This window comes from Balaenoptera acutorostrata, chromosome 18 (genome assembly GCF_949987535.1).
Source record: "Balaenoptera acutorostrata chromosome 18, mBalAcu1.1, whole genome shotgun sequence".
Classification (NCBI taxonomy): domain Eukaryota; kingdom Metazoa; phylum Chordata; class Mammalia; order Artiodactyla; family Balaenopteridae; genus Balaenoptera; species Balaenoptera acutorostrata.
This window is the reverse complement of record NC_080081.1, coordinates 9871291-9894510: the sequence shown is the minus strand read 5'-3', so window position 1 is coordinate 9894510 and position 23220 is coordinate 9871291. Positions and strand designations below refer to the sequence as shown.

Below are 23220 nucleotides of genomic sequence, written 5' to 3'. Positions count from 1 at the left end.
CTCTTGGGAGCAGGCCAAGGGGACAGACATTGACTTGTTCTGATCTCTAATAGCTTGTGCATGTTTTTTAAAATAACATGAGAAAAAGAGTATACTTTTTAAAATTCAGAATCTAGTTTGTAAAACTACTATCATTTTAGCATGAGCTCAGTGTTGACATTTTCAGATCAATCATAAATAATAAATTCTCCCAAGAGAGGTATTTCTAGAGGAAGTGGGAAAAACGTGAACTAAAGATATAGCTCCTGCACCATAAATATCAGCCACTTTGGGCTAAGCACTCTTTCAGGGGGTGAAAATAATGCATAAGAGCATACATGAATATATCTTAGTTTACACAGATGGAATATATGAAATTTTGAACGATCTACATCTGGTATAGTTGGTATAGTTTCTAATATTATGAAACTGCCATTTTGCAGATTCTCTTGAATGCGTGATAATAACCCATCACACACACAGCTTTGACAGACCCAGTTTTATGCCTTCCTATGGCAGGACAGAAATCAGTTTAAAAAATCTTGTTACAAGTTGGACTTAAATTATACATCAATTATGGATTGCTCACTGGACAATGAAAGAACATATCAGAAGTCAGTTTTCACCAGTGGACTTTCATCTTCACTGGTTTCCATCTAAACGTCCAGAAGGTCATCTCCGCTTTCGTCGCTCTCCACTGTCAGCTGCCGAGTCCACCACTTCTTAACCTCGGAACCACAGGAAGCTGTGTCTGTCATGGGGTTCATTTTGCACACGACAGATTTCATTGTGGTCCGCCCTCCAAACCGTAAGTTGACCGAAGACACTGAGTGGCTTATTGGTTTTGGTGCTGTGGAATCAACAAGAGTCCCGTGAGCAACCTGGTGTGGCTTCCCCCCAGTGCTAGCCATTCCTGGAACCCCCTGATGGTCCTGTCAGTCATACTCTCCAGGAGCAAGTCCTACCCATAGATGTCACGTCTGAAACCTTTCAAACACTTGATTCTTTATATTCACAATGGACTTTAAAATTATGTTCATGGGCAACTAGTAACACCATTTGAAAAAAATTCGCTGCTTGCAATTTGAGATAACTACAAAGACTAAAAAAATCACTAAAAGTTCCAATTTGGGCAAATAAAGTGTCATAGAAATGTGTCGGTGCTCATTAGTATATACATATAAATATAAAGAAACAACAAAGGAAAAGAAGGGATAGTGTAATAGACAGTGAGGGGAGAGGAAGAGGTTTGGAGAAGGTAAGGGAGGAAAGATGTGGGTAAATAACTTTTTTTTTTTTTGTAAAAACAAACAGAAGTGTAGCATCAGAGAAAAAGGCGTGATTCCTGGACAGATTTAAAATACGCTAAGGGCAGCATGCATCTTTCCCATCCATGTGCCTGAACAAACAGCTTGCATGAAGACTTTGTTGACACATTCATGGCTTTGGGATTCTATCATCAGTCATGGTTTGGGGTCCCACTTCTGTGACCTGTAGATGTAACCAACATCAAGTTCATGCCTCTGAACCCAAGTTTCCTCAAGTGCAAAATGAAGAGATTACAAGTTCTCTCACTGGACTATTGTGAGAATTAAAATAGATTAAATGAGATGACCTAAGAAAATGCAGAGCAGAACTGCCATGTAGTACAGCACTCCACTTGAGGGTGCACACGTGAAGAAGACAAGATCACTATCTTGAAGAGATACATGTACCCCTATGTTCATGGCAGTTTTATTCTCAATTGCCAAGATATGGAAACAACCTGTGTCCATCGACGGATGAATGGATAAGGAAACCGTGGTGTGTATACAATGGAATATTACCCAGCCTTAAAAAAGAAGGAAATCCTGCCATTTGCAACAACATGGATGGACCTGGACGGCATTATGCTAAGTGAAATCAGTCAGACAGAGGAAGACAAATCCTGTATGCTCTCAGTTACATGTGGAATCTAAAAAAGTCAAATTCATAGAAGTAGAGAGTAGAATGATGGTTACTATGGGTGGGCAGGTGGGGGAAATGGGGAGGTGTTGGTCGAGGGGTACGGAGTTTCAGTTGTGTAGGATGAATGAGTTCTGGTGATCTAATGTCCAGCATTATGAATATAGTTAATAATACTGTATTGTATACTTGAAATTTGCTGAAAGACTAGATTTTAAGTGTACTCACCACACACACACACAAATGGTAGCTTTGTGAGGTGACGCATATGTTAATTAGCTCAGCTGTAATAATCATTTCACAATGTGAATGTTTATCAAAACATCACATTGTATACCTTAAATGCATACAACTTTTACACAAAATAAAAAGGGAAAAAAGAAAAAAAAGAAAATGCATAGCATGACACTGGGGGGGTACATCGTTGGTACCCCATCTTCAAATGCTCTTTTTCCTGCCCAGTGCCTCTTCAAACTCAGGGCGTCCCCAATACCATGTCCCTTTAATTATCACCGTTACTGGCACTGGGGCCACCTGTGGGCCTTTGAAGCCACTTTTGACAGCATCCTTTCTTTCATCCTCTTAAGTGAATACCAAGGACTGTGCATCTCCCTCCCCTAGGTCGTCTCTCCTATCCGTCCCTCCGTGGTCTGGACCACCGCCTTCGTCCGTGTCCTCATCGCCTCTCGCCCACACTATTACACCACCCTCTGCCTCATAACCCTGCCTCGGGGCTCTGCCACAGAGAGCCCACTCTCTACACTGCTGCCATGTGAGTCTTGCTCAGCCGGATTCCAAATGTCACGTCTTGCTCAGAAATCTCTCCTGGTTCCTGACTGCTTACAGGATGAAGTTGAAACCACTCAGCCTGTAATGTGGGGTTGTTCATGGCCTGGCCCCAGCACTCACTCAATCTTGTTTCCCCTCACTCCCGGCTTGCCTTTACCAGGTGGAAGGAAGTTCCGTTCTCTCTGATCCCTGCATAATAGCCTCCGGGGTAGGAAAAAAGATTCCCCTCCCTGGTGTTAAGCGGCACTGAACAAGGGTAAGGCACACTGTCGTCTGCTTTGTGGGACAGACGTGCTACAGAAGACTTTGCAACAGTCCCTGTCTCCTCACTTGAATCGGGCTGAGGAAGGGACACAATTCTAGAGCCTAGGAAGCCCCGGCTTTCCCGCGGGCTCACTTCTCTACAGAGAAAACCCTGGGCCGGGCAGATCATTGCTCTCCTGCCGCCTCTGCGTGCCCTGAATGGGATTATCCTGGCTTTCCAGACCCCCATGTCCCTCTAGAAGAAACCGCTCTCACTGAAACAATAAAATGTGGAAAATAATAGGGTCGTGAGGATTAAAGGAGGGAATACATGTTAGGCCCTTACAACAGTGATTGGCATACAGTAGGTACTATAACGTATTAGATTATACTGCACTAAATAAGTTTTGTTGTTCCTTCTTTGAGAACCTGTGTCATTTTCTGAGTGACATGTATCCACCTACTCCCTCTTAGATTAAATGAATGTTGCCTACGTTTGAGAATGCCTGGGACGTGCACCAGAAGTCCCTGATGGTAATCGCCAGCACTTTCTAGATCGTGGTTATAATATCTTTGTTAATAGGTGCTGCCTTCTCTGTTAGCTGAACACAAGGGCTAATACTGTTCTGTTTAGAGAAGTTATTTTGAGGGAAATGTTTCTGATGAGGGAAATACATCTTTCGTTGTTTACTGCCTATAAATATAACTTTAGAGGCAGACCTGAATTTTGAAGTTCAAGACCCCACACACACAAAGAGCACGGATGCCCTGAAAATGCCCCACTTGCTCGAGAAAGGACTTGCCATACATACCCGAGGGCAGGCGCCACTGGCCGAACTTCCTCTGGGGCTTCCCGGCCTCGGCCGCGTCCTGCCGGCTGGCTCCCCGGTCCGACAGCGTGGGGCTCAGGAGCCGCTGCCGGCTGCTTGTCTGCAGGGGTGCGGGCGGGAGAAGCAGGAGGTTATTCCTCGTGCTGTGCTCTCCTCCTCCTCTGTGCACTGGCCTGGACCCTCATTTCATTTTAAGGAAGGAAGAAAGCCCCGCAGGAAAGTAAGTGGCGAAGACAACACGGACCCATAGTGTCAACAACGGGGACAGGAAGAGTGAAAATGGGTAAAAAGAGTCAGGGAAAGTGAAAGAGTCACCACTGCACAGGGTGAGGAAAACGGGCCCGACCCTGCAGGTAGTGCTTTTTCTAGGGCATCCCTCCCAGACTCCTCCACTCCCACGGCCACACACCTGCCACCCCTGGGGGCACCGCCATGTACCAGGGCGGGGGGACAGCAGGACTGCCGGGTTTGGGGACAGTACACGCTTGCCAACCCAGAGCTTCCAGAAGAGTTCTCAGCGGACAAAGCTCTAGGATGGGCCCCGGAAGAGAACACAACTTAAACCGATTAAGACTGAAGGCAAAGAGAAATGCTCAGATCTCCGTGCATTTCACCCCGTCTCTGGTTCTCCATCCGCATCCCTTTCCTTATCAGCACCGTCCTCCTCAATCTCTCTTCAGTGGCCCCTCTTGGCCTTTTTGACCTAAAACCAGAGAGCTCTGCTGCCATTGCCTCCCCTGTCTCGCTGGCTGTGAGGCAGGAGATAGATGGGCCGCAGGCTGAGCAGCTGGAGTGCATCCCCTGTGGACGGAGTCCAGGATGAAGAGGAGGAGGAGCTGAGCCCCGCCCAGGTGAGAGACCACGCATTCCTCCTTCTCGAGGTCAAGGAGACCTTCCCGCCTACACACGCGCAGAAAGGCTCCTCGGAGGTCAAAAAGGGAGGGGGTGCCACCCCGTGGTAGGTGATGTCAACCTACCCACAGGCCTCTTCGCTAGAATCCATCTTGGCTAAGAGATGCACATGCACACAGGGGAGGACCCAGAGATATGCCAGATACAGGCTCAGAACCAGGCAAAGCAAGATGATTGGCCAAAGGAAGCTGGAAGAAATGCCCCGTATAAGTGATCCAAACTACCACGGGGGCGCGACTCTCCCTCTGAGCCCGCCCGTGTGTCTAGCCACACGTATTCTTTTTCCTCCTAAGAAACACTTTGCTTGTTTCACTACTTTTTTTCTCTTTGTGGCAGTTCATTTCTACACAACTGACGGGCCAGGGCCTTGTCACTGGTGGTCTAGAGGCTAGGATTCGGCGCTCACACTGCCGCAGCCTGACTTCAGTCTCCGGCCGGGGAACCGAAATCCTGCTTCAAGCCGCTGCAGGCCAAGGCCACCCGAGATCAGCTATCTTGCTCCTACCCCGGCACCACATGCGACCACTGCCAGCCATCCTCAGGGCAGACAGGCGGCAGGGCCATTGTAGAAGCCCCACGTCCCTGCTGTGTTGACCGTCCCTGCACAAGTAGTCGGTGGCACGTGATTCCTACTGGCTGGGGAGCCAACGACATGAATCCACCCAAAACTGGGCTGTGGAACAAGAGGGCCCCTTGGAGCGTCCTGCTGGGCCACGGAGCCCCAGGCTTCAGTGTCTGTCACCTGCCCCGACTGTGTCACCACACACCCAGGTCCTAGACCAGCTCCAGCCGATTCGTAACTAAGCCTCACAAAGGCCGGGCCTCCCGCCAGCTGCTTCTCACACACAAGCTCTCCAGGATGCTGGTGACTCTGTGCTTTCTTTTTTATGGACGTGCCGGGTCCTAGTACACAGAAGGTCCTCAAGCTAAGACTCCCCAGGTTCCATATGCTCTTCTGACACCCAGCTAAAGAAGGACAAATCCTCAGTGAGCCTGACTATTTAAGGAGGCTGAAGGCCAACTGCAAGCAAATTTTACTGCAAGTTTCTGTGACTTGGTGAGGGGGAGAAAACACTTAGGACAGAACTTCAGGCAAGCCATGGTTCTCCTAAGTCATGTGATGTTAACTCTTTAGACAAAAACCAACAGGATTATTAAGTTCAGAGCATTCCCACTGTTTTTTGTATCTATACAAATCAGAATCTTTTGAAATAACCTCCACTGATTCAGGGATGACAAAGACACAAACATCAACTGGATCAACATGTTCCAGGTATTTTTTTTCCACTTAACTTCCTATTAGAGATAGTGCCACTTGTTTAAAATGACTACGTGATCGGCGTCGATTTATGTTTTGCGAACAGCCTCAGGTGACGGACGCCTCCCGCCCGGACCTACCTCGGGCTGCGTGTTGTTATCCTGACTGTTGGCATTCAGGTCCTCACTGGGCTGCGTGGTCTCAATACTGGGCGGGTTCAGAAACCGGCTCAGCTCCTGCTGTTGGCTCTCTCTCAGGCTGTGGATGATGCTGCAGGACTGCTGCTGTTTCTATGGAAATAGGATGTTCTTTCAGGGACCAGAATTTCAGCCCAGCGTCCCCCTGCCCGCACTGCTCAAATCTTATTTTCTTCTCTCTTCTTCAAGGGACCTGCATGCCTGGTGACCTCTTAAGAGCTTCCAAGTAAAGGTTCTTAACTGATTTCCCTGAGGAGTATCAGACTGCTTTAAAGGAGGACTTGGAGACTTAGGAATTGCCTTCCCATCCTGTTTTCATTTGCATAACAATTGGAATAGTTATGCTCACTGATACTACCTTGTGTTTTACTTTAAATAGAGTTTTTTTCCTGCTTTGAAAACATTTTTTTTTAATCGAAGTATAGTTGATTTGCAATACTGTCTAAGTTTCAGGTGTACAGCACAGCAATTCAGTACATATACATATATGTGCATATATCTATACATATAGATATAAATATTTTCAGATTCTTTTCCTTTATAGGTTATTACATAATACTGAGTACAGTTCCCCGTGCCATACAGTATAACACAATTTTTAGATCATTAACGTGAGTTTCTATTTTTTTCCCTTCTTATCTTACACTGTGCTCACTAAGCCAATGTGGATCGCTCCTTTCCTCTAAACTGGAAGAGGCAGGAGACTTGGGTGGATGAGTGAAACCCTTGCTCCGCTCTTGTCTTGGCTCTGGTTGGAGCAGGCCAATCCGGCAGCGGGCCAACCTATCTTGGCACACACTGAGGCCTGGACGGTCTGGGGTGAGTCGGCACTGCCCGTGCCCTGTCAGGGCCTGTGGAGGGCAGACGTGATCCCTGACCTAGCAGGGCTACGGTGGCCCAGCTGCCACAGCTGCCTTGCTATTCGAGGTTGGACTGGCTCCTTGCTCTGGGGACCTTTTCTCCTCCAATAGATATGTTTTGAAGTTGGTGTTCTGAGAAATAGGATAAAAAAAAAAATCTGTTATGGATAAATGCTTAGTGTGGTTAGTTTGATTTTTTTCCCCTGTGTGTGAAGCATAGGTCAAAACCACTCATAAAAGTAATAACCTAATAGGAGTGCCCACTGTAAACACAGTCTATGTCAACACAGTATATGTTCATTGATTTATGAGTTAGAGAGTCTTAAAGCTTATAGTTCAGGAAGCAGGTCATAAACTCTGGGGAGAGGCGGTCTTTAATTAAAGATCAAACAACACTGTCAACAGTATGTTGGTATTTTTAGGAGCAATTTAAAAGTAGTTTTGTAAATTCAGTTGCCGTTCAGTATGTAGAGATTTTTGGCATTGTGAACACTCATGTTTCATAAATGGAGATCATAAATATTTTAATATCCATAAACTGCTTTTTCAACATTCACGCTATGTTATAAAAATGTGATTCAATGGAAATTTCTTATGGACTCTGCTCAAGAGGGTATGGCTGAAGGTGGACCAGAAGTCAGGTTTGAATCATTGTAAGTGGGTAAAGGTGACGTGGTTGAGAGGTCATAGGGTAATCACAGAAGGCTCCAATGTAGGTGCCGAAGAAGCTCTTTCCTTTTGACCCTCCTTCTCCTCCTCCTTTGGGAGGAGGAAGTAAAGCCCGATGGGTGCGGCTCACTCACGGCTCTGATGCGCTTTAAGCACTTCTTCAGCCACATGCGGATGGTCTGCTTGGCCACCTCCTCCTCGATGGTGTACTCCAGCTGCTCCCTTGCGAGCAGCTCCTCCAGCTGCAGACTCTTCCGGATGTCAACCGACCGGTAGGAAAGCATGCTGGTGGGGGAAACACGCGGTGATGAGCTCTGATGCACCTGGGGTCTAGACTCAGAATCCAGAGAGGACATCACTCCATCCAACCAATGTAACATTTGGACGCCAGCCCTGACCAGCCGGAGGGCTTGGGCTGGTTAAGTCACCTCTCTGTCTCTCTACCCTCGTCTGTAACACAGGGAGAGTCATGAGACCTACCTTACTACATGACGAAGTTCGCGAATATTGGCAAGGTACTTACAACACTACAAGCGTTTGTGAAACAAAATGTCCAGGCTGGGCCCTGACCTACATTATCAGCTGCTTAAGACTCTGGAACTTCCCCTGTAGAAGGAAGGCTGCTCTTTCTATACTCTCTTCACATTCAGATCCAATTGGTGATGGTCAATAGGCTTGGCTGTGGGTCATGCATCCAATCCCCCCCGCCATTTCCCTCTCAATTTATCTCATTTGCCCCCTACATCGTCCTCATTTATGTTAGATGGGTGCAAAGCCAGGGTGGAGCGTTCACTCCCATTTGGCCCTCAATACAATAGGCCCAGGCAGTGGCAAATGAAAGCAACACAGCTGACGTGCTGCACTGGGGCCCCTGGGCAGTAAGGCTCCTCATGCACCCAGGCTGAGGGGCCCAGAGCCAAAGGCACAGCGCCTTCTGGTGCTCGCTGGTACAGCCGCGGTACCCAGGTTATTGCTCAGCCTCTGCCTGCCCCGAGCTTCGAGCTCAGTACCTTCTCCATAGTCCAGATCACAGCCTGGAGGCGCCTGAGGGGCCCTCCCCGTGCAGGTGCAGCCCTGGTACAATGACCTACTCTTGTTCGCTAAGGTTCTTCCCACCATGGGGGAAGAAAGCACGTTTGCTCTTCCTCTCTTCCCTGCCTCATCAAGAATCTCATCATTGTTGAACAGCTGTCATCATATCCAGGGCTAGAGGGATAGGGAGGGGCAAAGGATGCCACCATCAACTTCGCCTGGGTCCATTTCATCAGACACACCAACGTGATCCAGAGAGGCTGAGTGTTAATTATTAGGGACAGTGATACGTCTATGCACCTGACTTTCAGCCTAAAAATATTTGTCACTAGGAGGGAAGATGGAGTGACATTCTGAGAGAGATGGCATCCTTTGCTATTCATCGGTGTTTTCTGCCTCATCTTTTCCTGCCTTTTAGCTTGCCCCTGGAAGAAGTGAAGACAGGGAGGTAAAATCGATAAACTTGAGAGAACTTCTCCCAGATCTTTCCTCTGTTCTGTTCTTTTTTCAAATTCCAGTCACAACGTATTTCTGTACGCCTGAATGCTCCTGAAATTTGTGACACAATACCCAACATGTAACTGGCCAGGTATATGCAACATGATGAAAATAGTTACTGGTGGCAGAGGAGGGTTCTTCACTTTTTCTGGGGCATGGATCCTTTGGCAGTGCAGCTGATGGGACATTTCTTAGAATAAGGTTTTAAATGCATTTCAAAATCTGCATTACAAAGGAAACCGGTTATATCGAAATACAGTTCTCAAATTATTTTCTTTGAAAAGGTGATGATGTAGTAACATAAGTGCTTCTGTATTATTACATTAAATAATAACATTTAGCTGAGGTCAAATGACTACTGTAACTCAGAACTGGTGAGCATAACGGATATTTTAAGATATCAGACACACAGTAATGCGTGTGAAACTGTGATTTCTACTGGTGACAAAGATACAGGTATATCATTGAAGAAAATGCTTCATTTCAGTGAGTGATTAGTGAAAATAAAGATGTAATTGTTTCCCTTTCCAAGACCACGGACCTCTGAATTCTATCCATGGACTCCCGTTTAAGAAGCTGTTATGCATTGCATTGTTTTCCCCTCAACAAAAGCTATGTTGGAGTCCTAACCTCCAGTACTTCAAAGTGTGATCTTATTTGGAAATAGGTCATTGCAGATGTAGTTAGTTAGGATGAAGTCATGCTGGAGTAGGGTGGGTCCTTAATCCAATATGACTGGTGTCCTTATAAAAGGGGACATCTGGACATGGACACAGACACAGACACACACACAAGAGGGAGCACGCCTTGTGAAGATGAAGGCAGAGATGAGGGTGATACTTCCACAAGCCAAGAAACACCAACAATGGCCAGCAAATCACCGGCAGCTGGGTGAGACCTGGATCAGATCCCCCCTCACAGCCTCAGAGGGAACCCACCCTGCTGACACCTTGAATTCACTTCCAGCCTCCAGAACCGGGAGACTATCCACTTGCTGTTTAAACCGCTCAGTGTATGGTATTTTGTTAGAGCAATCCTAGTGAATAATACAGAAGCCTCTCAGAAGAAAGGGCCAAGCCTCTGTTTGCCCCTCTGTCCGCCCCTCTGTCCCGTCTGGGTTCTCATGAAATGTCTGGAAAATGTGGTTTGTCAACCAACCAGGGGCAACTGTCCCCGGGTGGGCCAGGCCGACTGTGGTCGGACCCATGAGTGAGAAGGTCGGGGACGGTAGCTCCCGCTTGACCGCAGGGGCCTGAGGAACTGAGCAGGCGCCCAGCCCTCCTGGACCACTTCCTTCCTGCGTGACGAGGGGGCTGCCCGGCTCCTCTCCCCCTGCAGCTGAGATGCGGAGCTGTGAACCGCGGTACCTGAGCACGTCGTGGAAAGTGACATCACCGCCGTTGTGCAGCCTCTCCATCTCGTAGCACATGTGCTTGAACAGAAGCTTGTCCTTGTCCAGGTCCACCTCCAGCCTCCCCCGCAGAAGCCGCAGCAGGAACTTCACGCGGAAAGTCGGGATCACCCCCTGGTGGCAGAGCACAGTCACTCGGAAACAGGCCACGATGATTCGCTTGGGGTTCTGTTTTCACAGCAAAAAAGCCCACAGCTAGCGCTCAACAGCTAACATAATCAGCACCGGGGCAAGGAAGCCTCTGGCCTCCCCGAAGCCAGGTGGCTCTGGGCACCCCGAGGAGCCCGGGATTAGGAGCCGAGCCCGTGGAGTTTCTGGCAGAGCATCTCTGGTTCTAGGGGACGTCCCCGCCACCACGCGGCAGCCAAGGAGCCGAGGAGGAGGCAGAGCTGGCCCTCGGCCTCCCCCGGGCCCAGCTCCTACTCTACCTTCTCTTCCTGTTGCCCGTTGCCCTGTCCCAGCCCGTGTTCACCTGTTTCTGTAACACACGTGCCAAGTGGGTCAGTAACGCACGAAGCAGAAAAAATGGGATCGACACGTGTGTATGATCCTCCTCTTCACTCAGTCCAGATGCTGGGGACTTCTAACCACGGATTCTGAGTTACTCTTCTAGGGAAAGACCACTCTTTTCCGGGGCTTCTTTGTTATTAGGACGATTACATCCAGCAGGACGGGCCTCCCAGCTCTGCCCTCTTGCTGGTCAGAGCAGATCCAGATTCCGAGGACCTAATACATGTCACTCTGTTCAGGGCAACAAAACCTACGGTGCCAGCCTGGCTCTGACTTTGAGTTAAGGAGTTGGGTGAGAGGCAGGGATGTTGGTAGCCCATGAATTCCTGTCAGTTACGAATGTCTACACGTGTGAGCAGTGGTGCCGCCTTCCGTGTGTGTCAGTGGAAAGCAGGTTCCTGGAGGCGGCAATTATGGAGACCTAAGTGGATCCAGGTGAGACAGAGACAGGGCCAGACACCTGCACACACAGGTCACTGTCTGGAAGAAAACCCCCCAGACCAGTGCCTGGGGGCCGCCAAGGAGAGAGAGAGCAAGCCCAGGGGCTGGAGAAAGTCCTGCATGGTGGTGCAGACCCCAGCTCTGGTCCAGGACCCCGTTTGCTCTGCCTCTGGCTCCCTGGTCTCTGTGTCTACAGTCATATCTTCCAGAAACTATTTTCAGATCTTCCCCCAGGTCTACCCATGGCTGAACTTTCTTCGTTTGTCAGGTGTTACGTCAAGTAACACGTCCTCAGCCACGCCTTCAAGACCACCCCGCTAAAGCATCTGCCCCCCACCTCCAACCACTCTGTCCCGTGCCACCTTCTTCAAAGTGCTTATAACTTCTTGAAATAGTAATAATTATTACAATCATTATTGTTTCCCCTTTTATCATTTGTCTCCCCACAATGGAACACAGGCTCTGTGAGCACGGGGACCTTGCCATCTCGTTCACTGTCACATCCCCGGTGCCTAGAACTGCGCCTGAAGGTTTGCTAGGATGAAGGAGCAAGAGGAGAAGGGGGAGGGGGAGCGAGGGGGAGGAGGAAGCATCTGCTGCTTTGTGTAACTCTAGGAAATCTTGGGTAAGACTTATGATGAAAACATTCAAATAATAAGTCCAAAATAATAACTTTCAGAAACCACTTAAATAACTCCTTTGCACTTCTCATCAGAATTGCTGTGTGAGAGCTGAGGTGATCATGAATCTGTATTACACTGTCGCTTTGGTGATCTGAACTTCACCCCCTTCCCTGCCCTGAGCCCCAGCTGGTCTCTTCAGAGCTCCCTTGGTTTCCTTTCCTTGCCAACCTTCTGAATGTCTGAAGGAGAGGACGTTTGTGGTTCGAAAGAACACGATGGGGAGCTACTCTGTCCCTCTCCCCTCCTTGAACATTCTTCTAAATTGTCAACGACAGCTTTCTGCAAGTCAGCAATGGCCTTTCCAAATTCAATACATGTCCACTGAAAACAACAAAACCACTGAAATGTCTGCAGTACGGCAGTTGGGGTAGGGGTGAGGCATGAGACAATACCTCTCTTTTATCATCCACCATGTTCCATATGATTTGAAAGTGGCGAAGATCGTTGTAACTTAAAAGCTGGTCCTCCTCAGTGGAATAAAACAAGGAGAAATTCTCCACAATTATGGCTAAAAAAGAAAAGAAAAGAAAAATGGGGATGTTAGACAATTATACTAATCTGCCATTTTTCAGAAAAAGTACATCTATTATAAATAATGAATTTTATCACCTACATTATAAGCCAAATTATTAAAGGGCTTTTAGTATGGTTTCCAAGTTGGCATGTTTTACACTTGGACTGAGCTATTTATCCAGCTTCTGCCTTTCCAAAACATCAGGGTCGTGAGCATAAACACGCATTCTGTGTCTATAGATGCTCGTGCCAGCTGGCTTCAATTCTTAGTTGAGTTCCAGGGCAGTTTTCAAAGGTCAAATTGAGTTCTGGATGGCCCCACATCTGGGTGGACAACGTATATCTTTTGAAAACATAAATGTGATATTTCAAGGCTGGAAAGGTAGCCTTCCCTGGTACTTGTCCAACTGAATCCATGAGAAGAGCTTTTGAAATTAATGATCACAATAAATAGAACAACTCTTGAAATTGCAATCAACTGTCATTTACATGCCTTTCAAAGGTCTTTTCAGCTTCTGGACCGAGGGGCAACAATTTATAATTAATGCCATAAAACACCCACCCCAAGCAATCCAGGATAATTACTTGGAAATTGTACATAATTATCTAATAACCTGAGTTTAAAGAGATTGAAAAATAATTCAATGAACATCACTTACCTACAAGCAGATTCAGCATGATGTAGGCAATGATGACATAAAATGAACAGAAATACATAAGTGCCCCAGCATAATTCCCACAGTCTGTTGCCCAGTATGTAAATTCATCTGGAGTACAAAAGGGGGGCTGGACCTGTGGGCCCGTGGCAGGGAAGGGGGGGACAGGGTGAGAGCAGAGAAGATTACAAATTTCCATTAACTGACTGTAGTTGTGAACATATTCCTAACAATATAAAATATAAGTGACTTCAAAGTGATCTTTCAAAGGCCCATACATTGGGTACCTCATCTGTGGCAAAAATCAAAAAGAATATTTCATTTATACTATGCTTTTGGTCTTGTAGGATCCCAAGTTCATTGCCATTTTAGAAGCACAATGAACACGAACTCCCTTCCTTCAAGAGACCCTCTTTCTGCCACCTCCACTAGCCCCAAAGAGTAAGTAGTCACTGTGATGCAAAACGCAGAAAGTCAGATAAAAAGGTGTTTATAAAAAACTCTCTGACTTAAGTAATGGGTTAAGATTTAGGAAGATTTGCTACACACAGCAAATTCACATTCAAACTGTGTAAGGAGAAGCCAGTAATCCCCGTTCTTGGAGCAACGTTATGGAATATCATTAAATGGCACAAGATTCAGGTTATCAAAAGCCTCCCCATTCTTCACTGGCCCAGTAAAACTCCAACACCTCTGAGAAACCTCCTGGTTTCTTTCAGTCAGAGAGACTAGCTCTTTCTTCTGCATTTCCATGGCCTTCTGCTTGTTTTTATCTAGAATTCATTTAATTCTGCCTTGTATTATTTTTTCTTTGGTAAATTCTGTCCCCACTCATTCATGCATACATTTCCTGAGCTCCTCCTATGTGCTAGGTTTGTGCCCAGTGTTGGGGACAGGCTGGTGAGCAGGACCCAGACCCCTTCCCTCTGCCGTGAAGCTGACAGTCTAGAACCCTGCAGTCCAACATGGTAGCGGCTAACTCCACGTGGCTATCTAAATCCAAATGTATGTTCATTAGCATTCAATACAATTAAATACAGTTGAAAATTTGGTTCCTCAGTTGCACTAGTCACAGTTCAGGTGCTCAATAACCACGCATAGGTGGTGGCCACTGAATTGCCATCTTTGCAGAAATTTCTTGTAACAGTTGGTCCAGAGGGTGAGAGGGAGCTGAGATAAACCAATCAAGCTGGTAACTCACTGCAGTTGTGCTACACACTACAAAGAAGAAATACAGAACACTGAGAGGACACAGAACCAGCAGCCTTAGCGTTGGGCAGGATTCCTGAGGGAACTGAGCTTTAAACTGAGACCTGAAGGATGGTGAAGAATTAGGCTCTAGAATTGAGGATAGCTGAGGGAGAGTATTGCTCAGAGCCCCTGACATAAGCTCCTTGAGAATGCCTTGGACTCGCTGAAGACCGAGCACCTAGTACAGGGGCCAGTACAAACCAGGGGCTCCGTGAATATCTGTTGAATTAAGTCAAAGAAGTGGAACTCTCCTGTTTGTACTTGACTGCCAAAATGTCAAAGATGGGAGGGAAAGAGCAATGCTCACATAATGCAAATTTGTTGAATGGAACTACAATAGCTCGAGTTGGGTTCACTGGAAATTTTTCCTGTATGTCCATGTACTGTAATGTAAAAGAATGCCATTTGATGGACTAAAGGGCCAGGATATGTGTTTTGTACACAGTCTAGACGCTACAAGGATGGCGCTGCCTATATTGTATCACCAAAGAGTTTTATCTGCTTCTAAGTCAAGGCATCGCGAGTGACGAGGAGACGTTTACCATGCAGTCATGCATAATCTTGTTCCAATCTTCTCCTGTGACGATTCGGAACAGTACGGTAATAGCTTTGCCAGCTGAAGAAAAGTTTGCATGCCTAATTTAAGGGAAAAAAAACCAGAATGTGAGTAATATGGTTTGTCATGTAAGGGTTGTCACCACCAAAACACGTGGATTTTAGAGCAAAGGTGATTGCTAAGTTACCATTTCCAAAGGTTACACCCTCTTATTTGTTTCTTATTTATACTTGCCTCCAAGTACAGCTATCGCAACAGTCCAACCCTAGCACGGTGCCAGCAATTTATTGCCATTCATCTTGAGTGACTGAGAAAGCGAGCTCTGACAGTCAGAGGTGGTCCCTTCTTTTGTGTGGGTTGTGCTATGAAAGATGGGGCCACCATATGTCAAGTAAGTGGCCTCCGCAACAAGACACGTTTGTATTTAATTTTTTGTATAAGGACTTAAAAAAAAATCCTCAGAAATGGCTCCACAAAATTTAAGACAATCTTTGAAAAATGCTTTCCACATATAACCATTTGGGGGTCCTAACTTCCCATGTTTTGCTTAAAAAAAACAAAGCCATCTCAAAATTGTTTAATTAAAAAAATAATATATCATTTCTGGCAATATATGGATAGAAGAATTGCTGGAATTCACCAGGATATTAGAAGTGGTTCTTCCTGCATGGTGGTGGAATTATGGATTCTTTTTGTTTTCTTTTATTTCTGAATTTTCTAATTTTCTAACAGTAAGCATGCATACTGTTTCAATGAGAAAAATGTCATTTAAAATTTGGCCATTTTATTTTAATTTCCAAATGATTGGTTCCCCCTCCCCATCTTTGTCTAAAAAACATGCAGATATGTCTTCATGATTTCATTACTAAAAACGTTTGCTTAATATTTGAATAGAAAGATAAATATATACCAACCTGTTAATGTTCTCTCCATATTTCACAGTACCAAATAAGACAACTCCAGCAAAAGCATAACACAGCAGCAATAGGAACATCCCCACTATGATAAAGAAGCTTTTATACATGCTGACGACCACTGTCAGGAGAAGCATCTTTAGTGTTACCTGTACAGAGGTGAAGGATTGGGGGGCGGGGATGGGGAAAGAGAAAGAGAGGGAGGGAACATTCACTTCATTAAGCCATGGTGAACCTAGGAAGTAAGTAACATTTAAGCAGTTTGGCACAAAAGTGATTCTCAAGGATATCACTTGAAAGTTGCTTCCTATTTGGTATTAAATTTGAATATTATTAAAGACCATTAGACATAGAGAAATTCTGCTCCTATTTCAAACTTCAGCCTCTTTAGCCAAATTAATAAAAGTTCCACCCCAATATTTTAAGCCTTCTTTTTCCTCTTCTCTTCCTCCCTAATTCTTTATTAGACGGGCTGTACATTTTTGGCCAATAGCAAGCAGACCCAGGATTCTTCCACAAACAGACGATCATAAAAACAAAACTAAACGATGGTAAAGTACCAAATAACCATCAAATATTTACCATACTGATTATGTGGATATATGGACTATACATGAAATAAAGTTAGTAACAAAAAAGAAAACAGTGCTGTAAAAAATGAAAAATAGGGGCTTCCCTAGTGGCGCAGTGGTTGAGAATCTGCCTGCCAATGCAGGGGACACGGGTTCGAGCCCTGGTCTGGGAAGATCCCACATGCCGCGGAGCAGCTGGGCCCATGAGCCACAATTACTGAGCCTGCGCGTCTGGAGCCTGTGCTCCGCAACAAGAGAGGCCGCGATAGTGAGAGGCCCGCGCACCGCGATGAGGAGTGGCCCCCGCTTGCCGCAATTAGAGAAAGCCCTCACACAGAAACGAAGACTCAACACAGCCATAAATAAATAAAATAAATAAATAAATAAATAAAATTAAAAAAAAAAAGCAAATAGAAACAGGTGGAATTAATTTCAAAAAAAAATGAAAAATATATGTGGAATGTATTGAACATTAACAAAGAATATCAGTAAATCTGGAATCATAGAATCATGAATATTTGTTAAAGATTATTCTTCTTTGCAGTAAAATTATTTAACTTTATTAAAAATAAAAACAATAAAAATAAAGAAGCATTAAGAAAGACCATTAGTCTTTGCTTTTGTGCCTGACATGTTATCTTTAGTTGATGATTGAGCTCACTTAGCAAATCAGAAGAATAACTAAAACAACACAAATGTCAGGAAACGAATCACAAGACAATTAAGCTACCGATTCATTTGATTATTTGCTCATTTTGACTTATGATGTCTAGGAATTTGTTAACTCCAGCCCTGGAGACCCAGAAGGGCAGCTAAAGTCAGTTAGTCATCACTCCTTTCTTCAGTGTACGCGTGACCTATGACAGCATCTTCACAATGTACTTACATGCTTCCCGCAGATAGAGAAAAACCGGAAGACAATCACACACGCACCCATCATGTAGGTGTACGCGTTCTGAAATTTAAACAGAGGAGAGCCTCTCGTAATTTGCACGAAAAATCTTGTTACAGTTCCATATTTCATTTTAAGTCTTCTGTGAAGTCTACTGAATAATGAGTTTAATAAAATGTGAAAATTCCTCTAAGAAATGTATCTTAAAAAGGTGCTGAAAAGGTCACTGCCAAAACTCATGAATAAATATTAGCTATAAAATCAAATCTTAAATGAAACTTTCGTCTCTGTTTTGCTCAGCTGAATTCTGTATTTTAAAACTTATTTTACATAAAATAGTGACCAGGTCCTTTGAGGAGCAAGAAAACTCTAGGATAACAATGCAAGTGAAGAAGTCGAGAGAACAGGAGATAAAAGAATCCTGGCTTCCTTATACAACCAGAGGGGGTGCTGGTGTTGGAAAAGATTGCCGGGGGTCAGTTTCAGCTTCCTTCTCTCTGAAGGAAGCTGAAGCTGGCCACATGCACATTAGTCTGAGCTGATTTCAGAGAAGTCCTCCCTCTCGGAAACACATCCACCTCTTCCTTCAAGTGTGTGATTGGCAGCAAGAGATGACTCGGTAATATCTCTTGTATGGATACCAAGGGGGAAAGGGGGGTGGTAGGAGGAATTGGGAGATTGGGATTGATACATATACCTTATTGATGCTATATATAAAATAGATATCTAATGAGAACCTACTGTAGAGCACAGGAAACTCTACTTAATGCACTGTGGTGACCTAAATGGGAAGGAAATCCAAAAAAGAGGGGATATATGTATATGTATAGCTGATCCATTTTGCTGTGCAGTAGAAACTAACATAGTATTGTAAAGCAACTATACTCCAATAAAAACTAATTAAAAAAAAAACAGATGACTCGGTGTGCTCTATGACTAAGAAAGCTTCATCTGAGAACAAAGACCCCACCGGCTACAAGTGCAATAACGACAGTGGCATTAAGCTGATGCCAAGGCGTGATTATTCCCTGGGAGCCTTGCTTAGTCAAATGACAACAGTCACAGATGGCCCCCCGGAAGGGAAGATCCTTAGTGAGCTGCAAAGAAATGAATGTGTCTGCACAGAAGCATCTTTGGATGGGAACAAGGACTGCGTCTTCTTTCACAACAGTCCACTGCAAAATAGAGTGGAGAAGGAATGACCTTCCAGGACCACAGGTTCGTGGTGAAGAGCAGAAGCAGTCAGGCAGAGAGGCAAGCTGGTCTTTCGGATGTGTGATATCCTCTCTGGGGACACCCAGAATTAGGAAGTTTACTCATTCTCCTGTTTGGACTGAATAGCTTTTGGCTACAATTTGTCTGGAAAAAGATACAAACATAGGCTTTGCTGCTCCTCCTTTCCACGTTAGCTCAAAGCCTATTGTAGATACCGTCTCCCTTTGCATTCTGGAAGGGATGACATCCCACAGCTTCTGGGATGATGACTTCAAGCTCCTGAGAGGTCTGACACCTTCTTACCCACCCAGATCCTGTACCATGTTCCCCTCGCTCCTTCTACTCCAGTCAAACTGTCTATCCTCCTGAACCCTCCCATCACAGGGGCAGCTGCCTGGAATGTTCTCCCCTCACCCTACAGACTGATCCCAATCATCACCCCCTCAGGGATGCCTTCCAGGATCTCTCTGATGAAGCCATCGTGCACTGTGTCATCACAGGGACACATGTTTCTCCATCTCCCTCACCATAGCTGTAATTCTCACTGACCTGGGGGCATTTGATGAATACCAATCTAACATTCCAGGCTGTGAGGTTCATGAGAGTAGTGACTGTCTTTGTTTTTGCCCATTACATTCTTCTCAATTGCTGGCACGGTGACTTGCAGCTTTTTAGTGCTCTGGATCATCTGTTGTTTAAGGAAATGAATTGGGGTGACTCAGAGCCCACCTGGGCTTGGTACAGCCCCTGATACTGAAGGTAACAACTGTTTTAAGGACACTCAGTGTCTTCCTGAGCACAGCAATTTCATCCTAAAGCAAAGCCTTTGTGGTGTGTAAAGGGGTTCTCTGTGTTAGTGTAACCGAGCAGGACCCTATGGGGCCTTCCCGGGACAGAACCGCACCCCCCCCCACCCCCAGCCCATGTCCTCTGCCTGCCTCCTGTCTGTAGAAAAACTTTAGCCAAAGAATAAATTTAATTGGAGAAGTGAGAAAATGCAGAAGCAAAGGAAAGCAGTCAAACAAGACAAAATAATAATATTTTAGCCATTAAACAAAGTCAAGGACCTTTAGTTCCTCCTCAAGGGTTATAAATAATATTCAGATCACTGCATGACCAATTTCAAGATGACTGTCAGAGCTGACAGTGCTGTTCTGCACAAAGTCCCCACCCTCAACCTAGACAACCCTGAAACTCCCCTTTAAAAGCTCCCACCCCCTGGCTGGCAGTGGGGAGTTGGTGCTTTGGGACATGAGTCCACCTTCTCCCCAGATTGCTGGCCTCCTGACTAAAGCAACCTTTCCTTTCCTACCAACACTTGTATCTCGAATATTGGCTTTTTTTTTTTTTCGAGTATTGGCTTTTATTTGGCACCCATTTGGCACCCAACGTGGGGCTGGAACCCATGACCTTGAGATTAAGAGTCTCATGCTTTACTGACTGAGCTAGCCAGGGTCAGTAACATTAGGGATTATTTTCCTGCATGACTCTAACACTGGAGAGGATGGGAGAGTGGACAGAAGAGCAGGGCAAAGTAATCCCACCCAATTACTTTTGGGTGGGATCAAGGAAGACTAAAGAAGAAAAGAAGAAAGTATTTATAATCATGTGTTATGGGGGGGGGTGGGATGAACTGGGAGATTGGGATTGATATATATACACTAATATGTATAAAATAGATAACTAATAAGAACCTGCTGTATATAAAAAAAAATAATGTGTTATGGGCTTGTATAATCTTTACAGTTAGAAGAAGTTCACATACTTGACCTTCATAATGCACACATGGACTAGGTAAATTATGAAAATATATTCCCAGTTCAGAGCAGGGAACAAAAGATCACTGAAGACAAATAACTTGATTGAAGTGCTGGATTAGGAACCAGGTCTTCTGGACCTGTGCTGTCCACCATGGCAGCCACACGTGGTCAGTGAGCACTGGAAATGTGGCCAGTCTAAATTAAGATGTGCTGTCAATGTGAAGTACGCACTCAAAGATTGAATACCAAAGAAAGGATGTAGCCTCACTCCTTCATAATTTTTACATTTCTGACATGTTGAAATGATAATATTTTGGAAATGGTAGGTTAAAAATGTATTATTAAATTAATGTCATCTCTTTCTTTTTTTATATCTTTTTTACATTTTAAATGTGGCTCCCAGAAAATTTAAAATAACATCCAGGCCACATTTTATTTCTACTGGACAACACGGCTCATGATCACAATCAAGTACACCTATGGCGTAGAGTCTGAGCTGAATGGAGGGTGGGGAGGCTGAACGCATTTTAGGCAGAACAGTGAGAACTCAGGTGTTGAGATGGGGAATGATGGCTTTCGAGAAATGGCAGCCGGGTGTCTGGGAGAAAATAAGGCAGCAAAGTATCAGAGAATCATACTGTGAAACCCTAATTATAATGTAGTGGCACGGAAGCTACACCTCCACTCAGAGAACTGGGTTCAGGTCCTCTGATTCTGGCTTGTGTGTGAATTTAGGCAGGTCTCTTCATCTCTCGGTTTCCATTTCTCTCTCTCTGTCTCTCTGTCTCTCTTGTTTTTTATCCTTTGAGAAAATGAGGGTTAAACCAGAGGATCTTGAAGGACCTTCTCTTTCTGGCTTGCAGGCTCTAGGACTTTGAGGGGCCAGCTTTTGTCTGTGTGAAGAGTGCGAGTGTGTGCACACGTACACATGTATGTGTGTGTGTGTGTGGGTGCAAGCATGTCCGAGGGTCCGTCACGGTCAAGGCTGAATTTTAGGGAGGTTAGCCTGACCCTTGAGAGTGGGCTGACCTGGAGTGAGATGAGACTGGAGACAGGGTTACTTGAGCTGAAATTACCAACTAAAATAAACTTTAGTGATGTGCTTACCAGTAGGGCAAAGTGAAGTACCACCCAGACAACGCCGAGTGACGTCACCAGAAGATCGTACCTATTTCTTCGGCTTTGCCAGAAGCCGGCAGGTGACATCGCTATGATCTTCATTGTAACCTGGAGAAAAACAGTGAAGACAGTGAGTTGAGGCTGAGTGCTCAGCATATATTTAAATGCACTAACCTGAGGCACATTATTTTTATAAAGGATGTAGAAACCAAAGAGAAGAATTTATTACTGATGTGTCTGTGTATATATGTAAATCTATATTCTCCACACTCTTTTCCCCTTTTTTTTACGATAGCAAGTAAAATATCAGATAGTTCTGATAGCAAGACATTTTTCTTCGTCAAGTAAAAGACCATAGATTTTGGGAAACATCAACCGGTACAGGGTAAAATAAAAATCTGCTTGCATTTCCAAGAAGATTGCACTGGAAAGCAATGTGATGTGGACCACATATTAAAATAATCTTGTCTGGGCCAACTCCCTCTGCCACCACATTGAATTTTGAGTCCCTGAATTACAGTGGTTTGTGCCGTTTGCTGTAAATATTTGAACTCACATAACTAGACAAGCCAACATTCAGATACAACATCAACAGCAGTTAGTAACTCTTGCAGTTAGAAAAATGGAAATATAAAGTGAAGTCTTTGTTCAAGCGAAGCACAACAGCCTGAAAAGGAAATATACTAAGAGCACTCCGTTCCCCGAAAAGGACTTCAAAAGCAACGGAAGGCAGAGGTGAGAGGAAGTGCCGTCGAAGGAGGACGCGGTTTTGCTTTAAAACGTGCACTGCAGCCGCCAGCACCAGTTGACTCATTACTGTACCTCTAGAACAAAGATGAACGTGAAAACCACCGACATGGTTGCCAAAGGAACAGTCACTGGGTCCTCGACGTCCCACTGTAAGAGAAACAGCACACAGGTCTGTGCCTGCATCCATCGACACAGAAAGACTTTCCCCTCTTCCACCCATCTGAACGTGATTGTGAATTTAAATTTTTTATAAATGTAGACTGTGGGTGGACATGGCTGCTTGCAGTGTTCTTGGACCCACCAATGAATAAAAAATTCATTCCCAGGGTGTTAGGGTGAAGTAAAGTACCTTGACGGACAGCAACACCGACTGGGCCAGGACGAGTAATGCAATTGTCCTCTTAAAAAACGGATGCTGGGTTATGTCATACATCTTAGCTCTAAAACCATCGTTATCTGAAAAGAAAGGTTTAGGCAAGGGCATTTCAGACATCGGTCACATTTACGTTCTTGCCTTTCATTTTCTTTAATGCTCGTCTTAAAACCCATTACATTTTTTTTTCTCCTACAGTTCAATCTACTGTGAAGTGTCTTGCAGGAATGGCTGGGTCTGAATATTTAAAACGACGTTGCATGACACCGTCTGCATTGGAAGGAGAATCGCATCATTCAATTTCTGTCAGTTTAATACATTTCACTCATATGTTTAAAAGGCAAGCACAAATATATTTATTTAACAATTCATTTTTTCATTAAGGCTTATCCC

The 23220-nt window shown here is 45.0% G+C and overlaps 1 protein-coding gene across 1 annotated transcript in view; it reads right to left on the bottom strand.

The window, feature by feature from the left end:
* Nucleotides 1–560: 560 nt before the first annotated feature.
* NALCN (sodium leak channel, non-selective) overlaps nt 561–23220 on the bottom strand; it is a 283440-nt gene continuing 260780 nt past the window's right edge. The window contains 13 exon segments of the mRNA XM_057532605.1: nt 561–829; nt 3768–3885; nt 6096–6245; nt 7816–7966; nt 10579–10736; nt 12649–12764; nt 13429–13561; nt 15219–15312; nt 16147–16295; nt 17605–17673; nt 21693–21812; nt 22527–22601; nt 22804–22910. Of these exon segments, the coding sequence (XP_057388588.1) occupies nt 636–829; nt 3768–3885; nt 6096–6245; nt 7816–7966; nt 10579–10736; nt 12649–12764; nt 13429–13561; nt 15219–15312; nt 16147–16295; nt 17605–17673; nt 21693–21812; nt 22527–22601; nt 22804–22910 (1634 nt within the window). The 3' untranslated portion in view covers nt 561–635.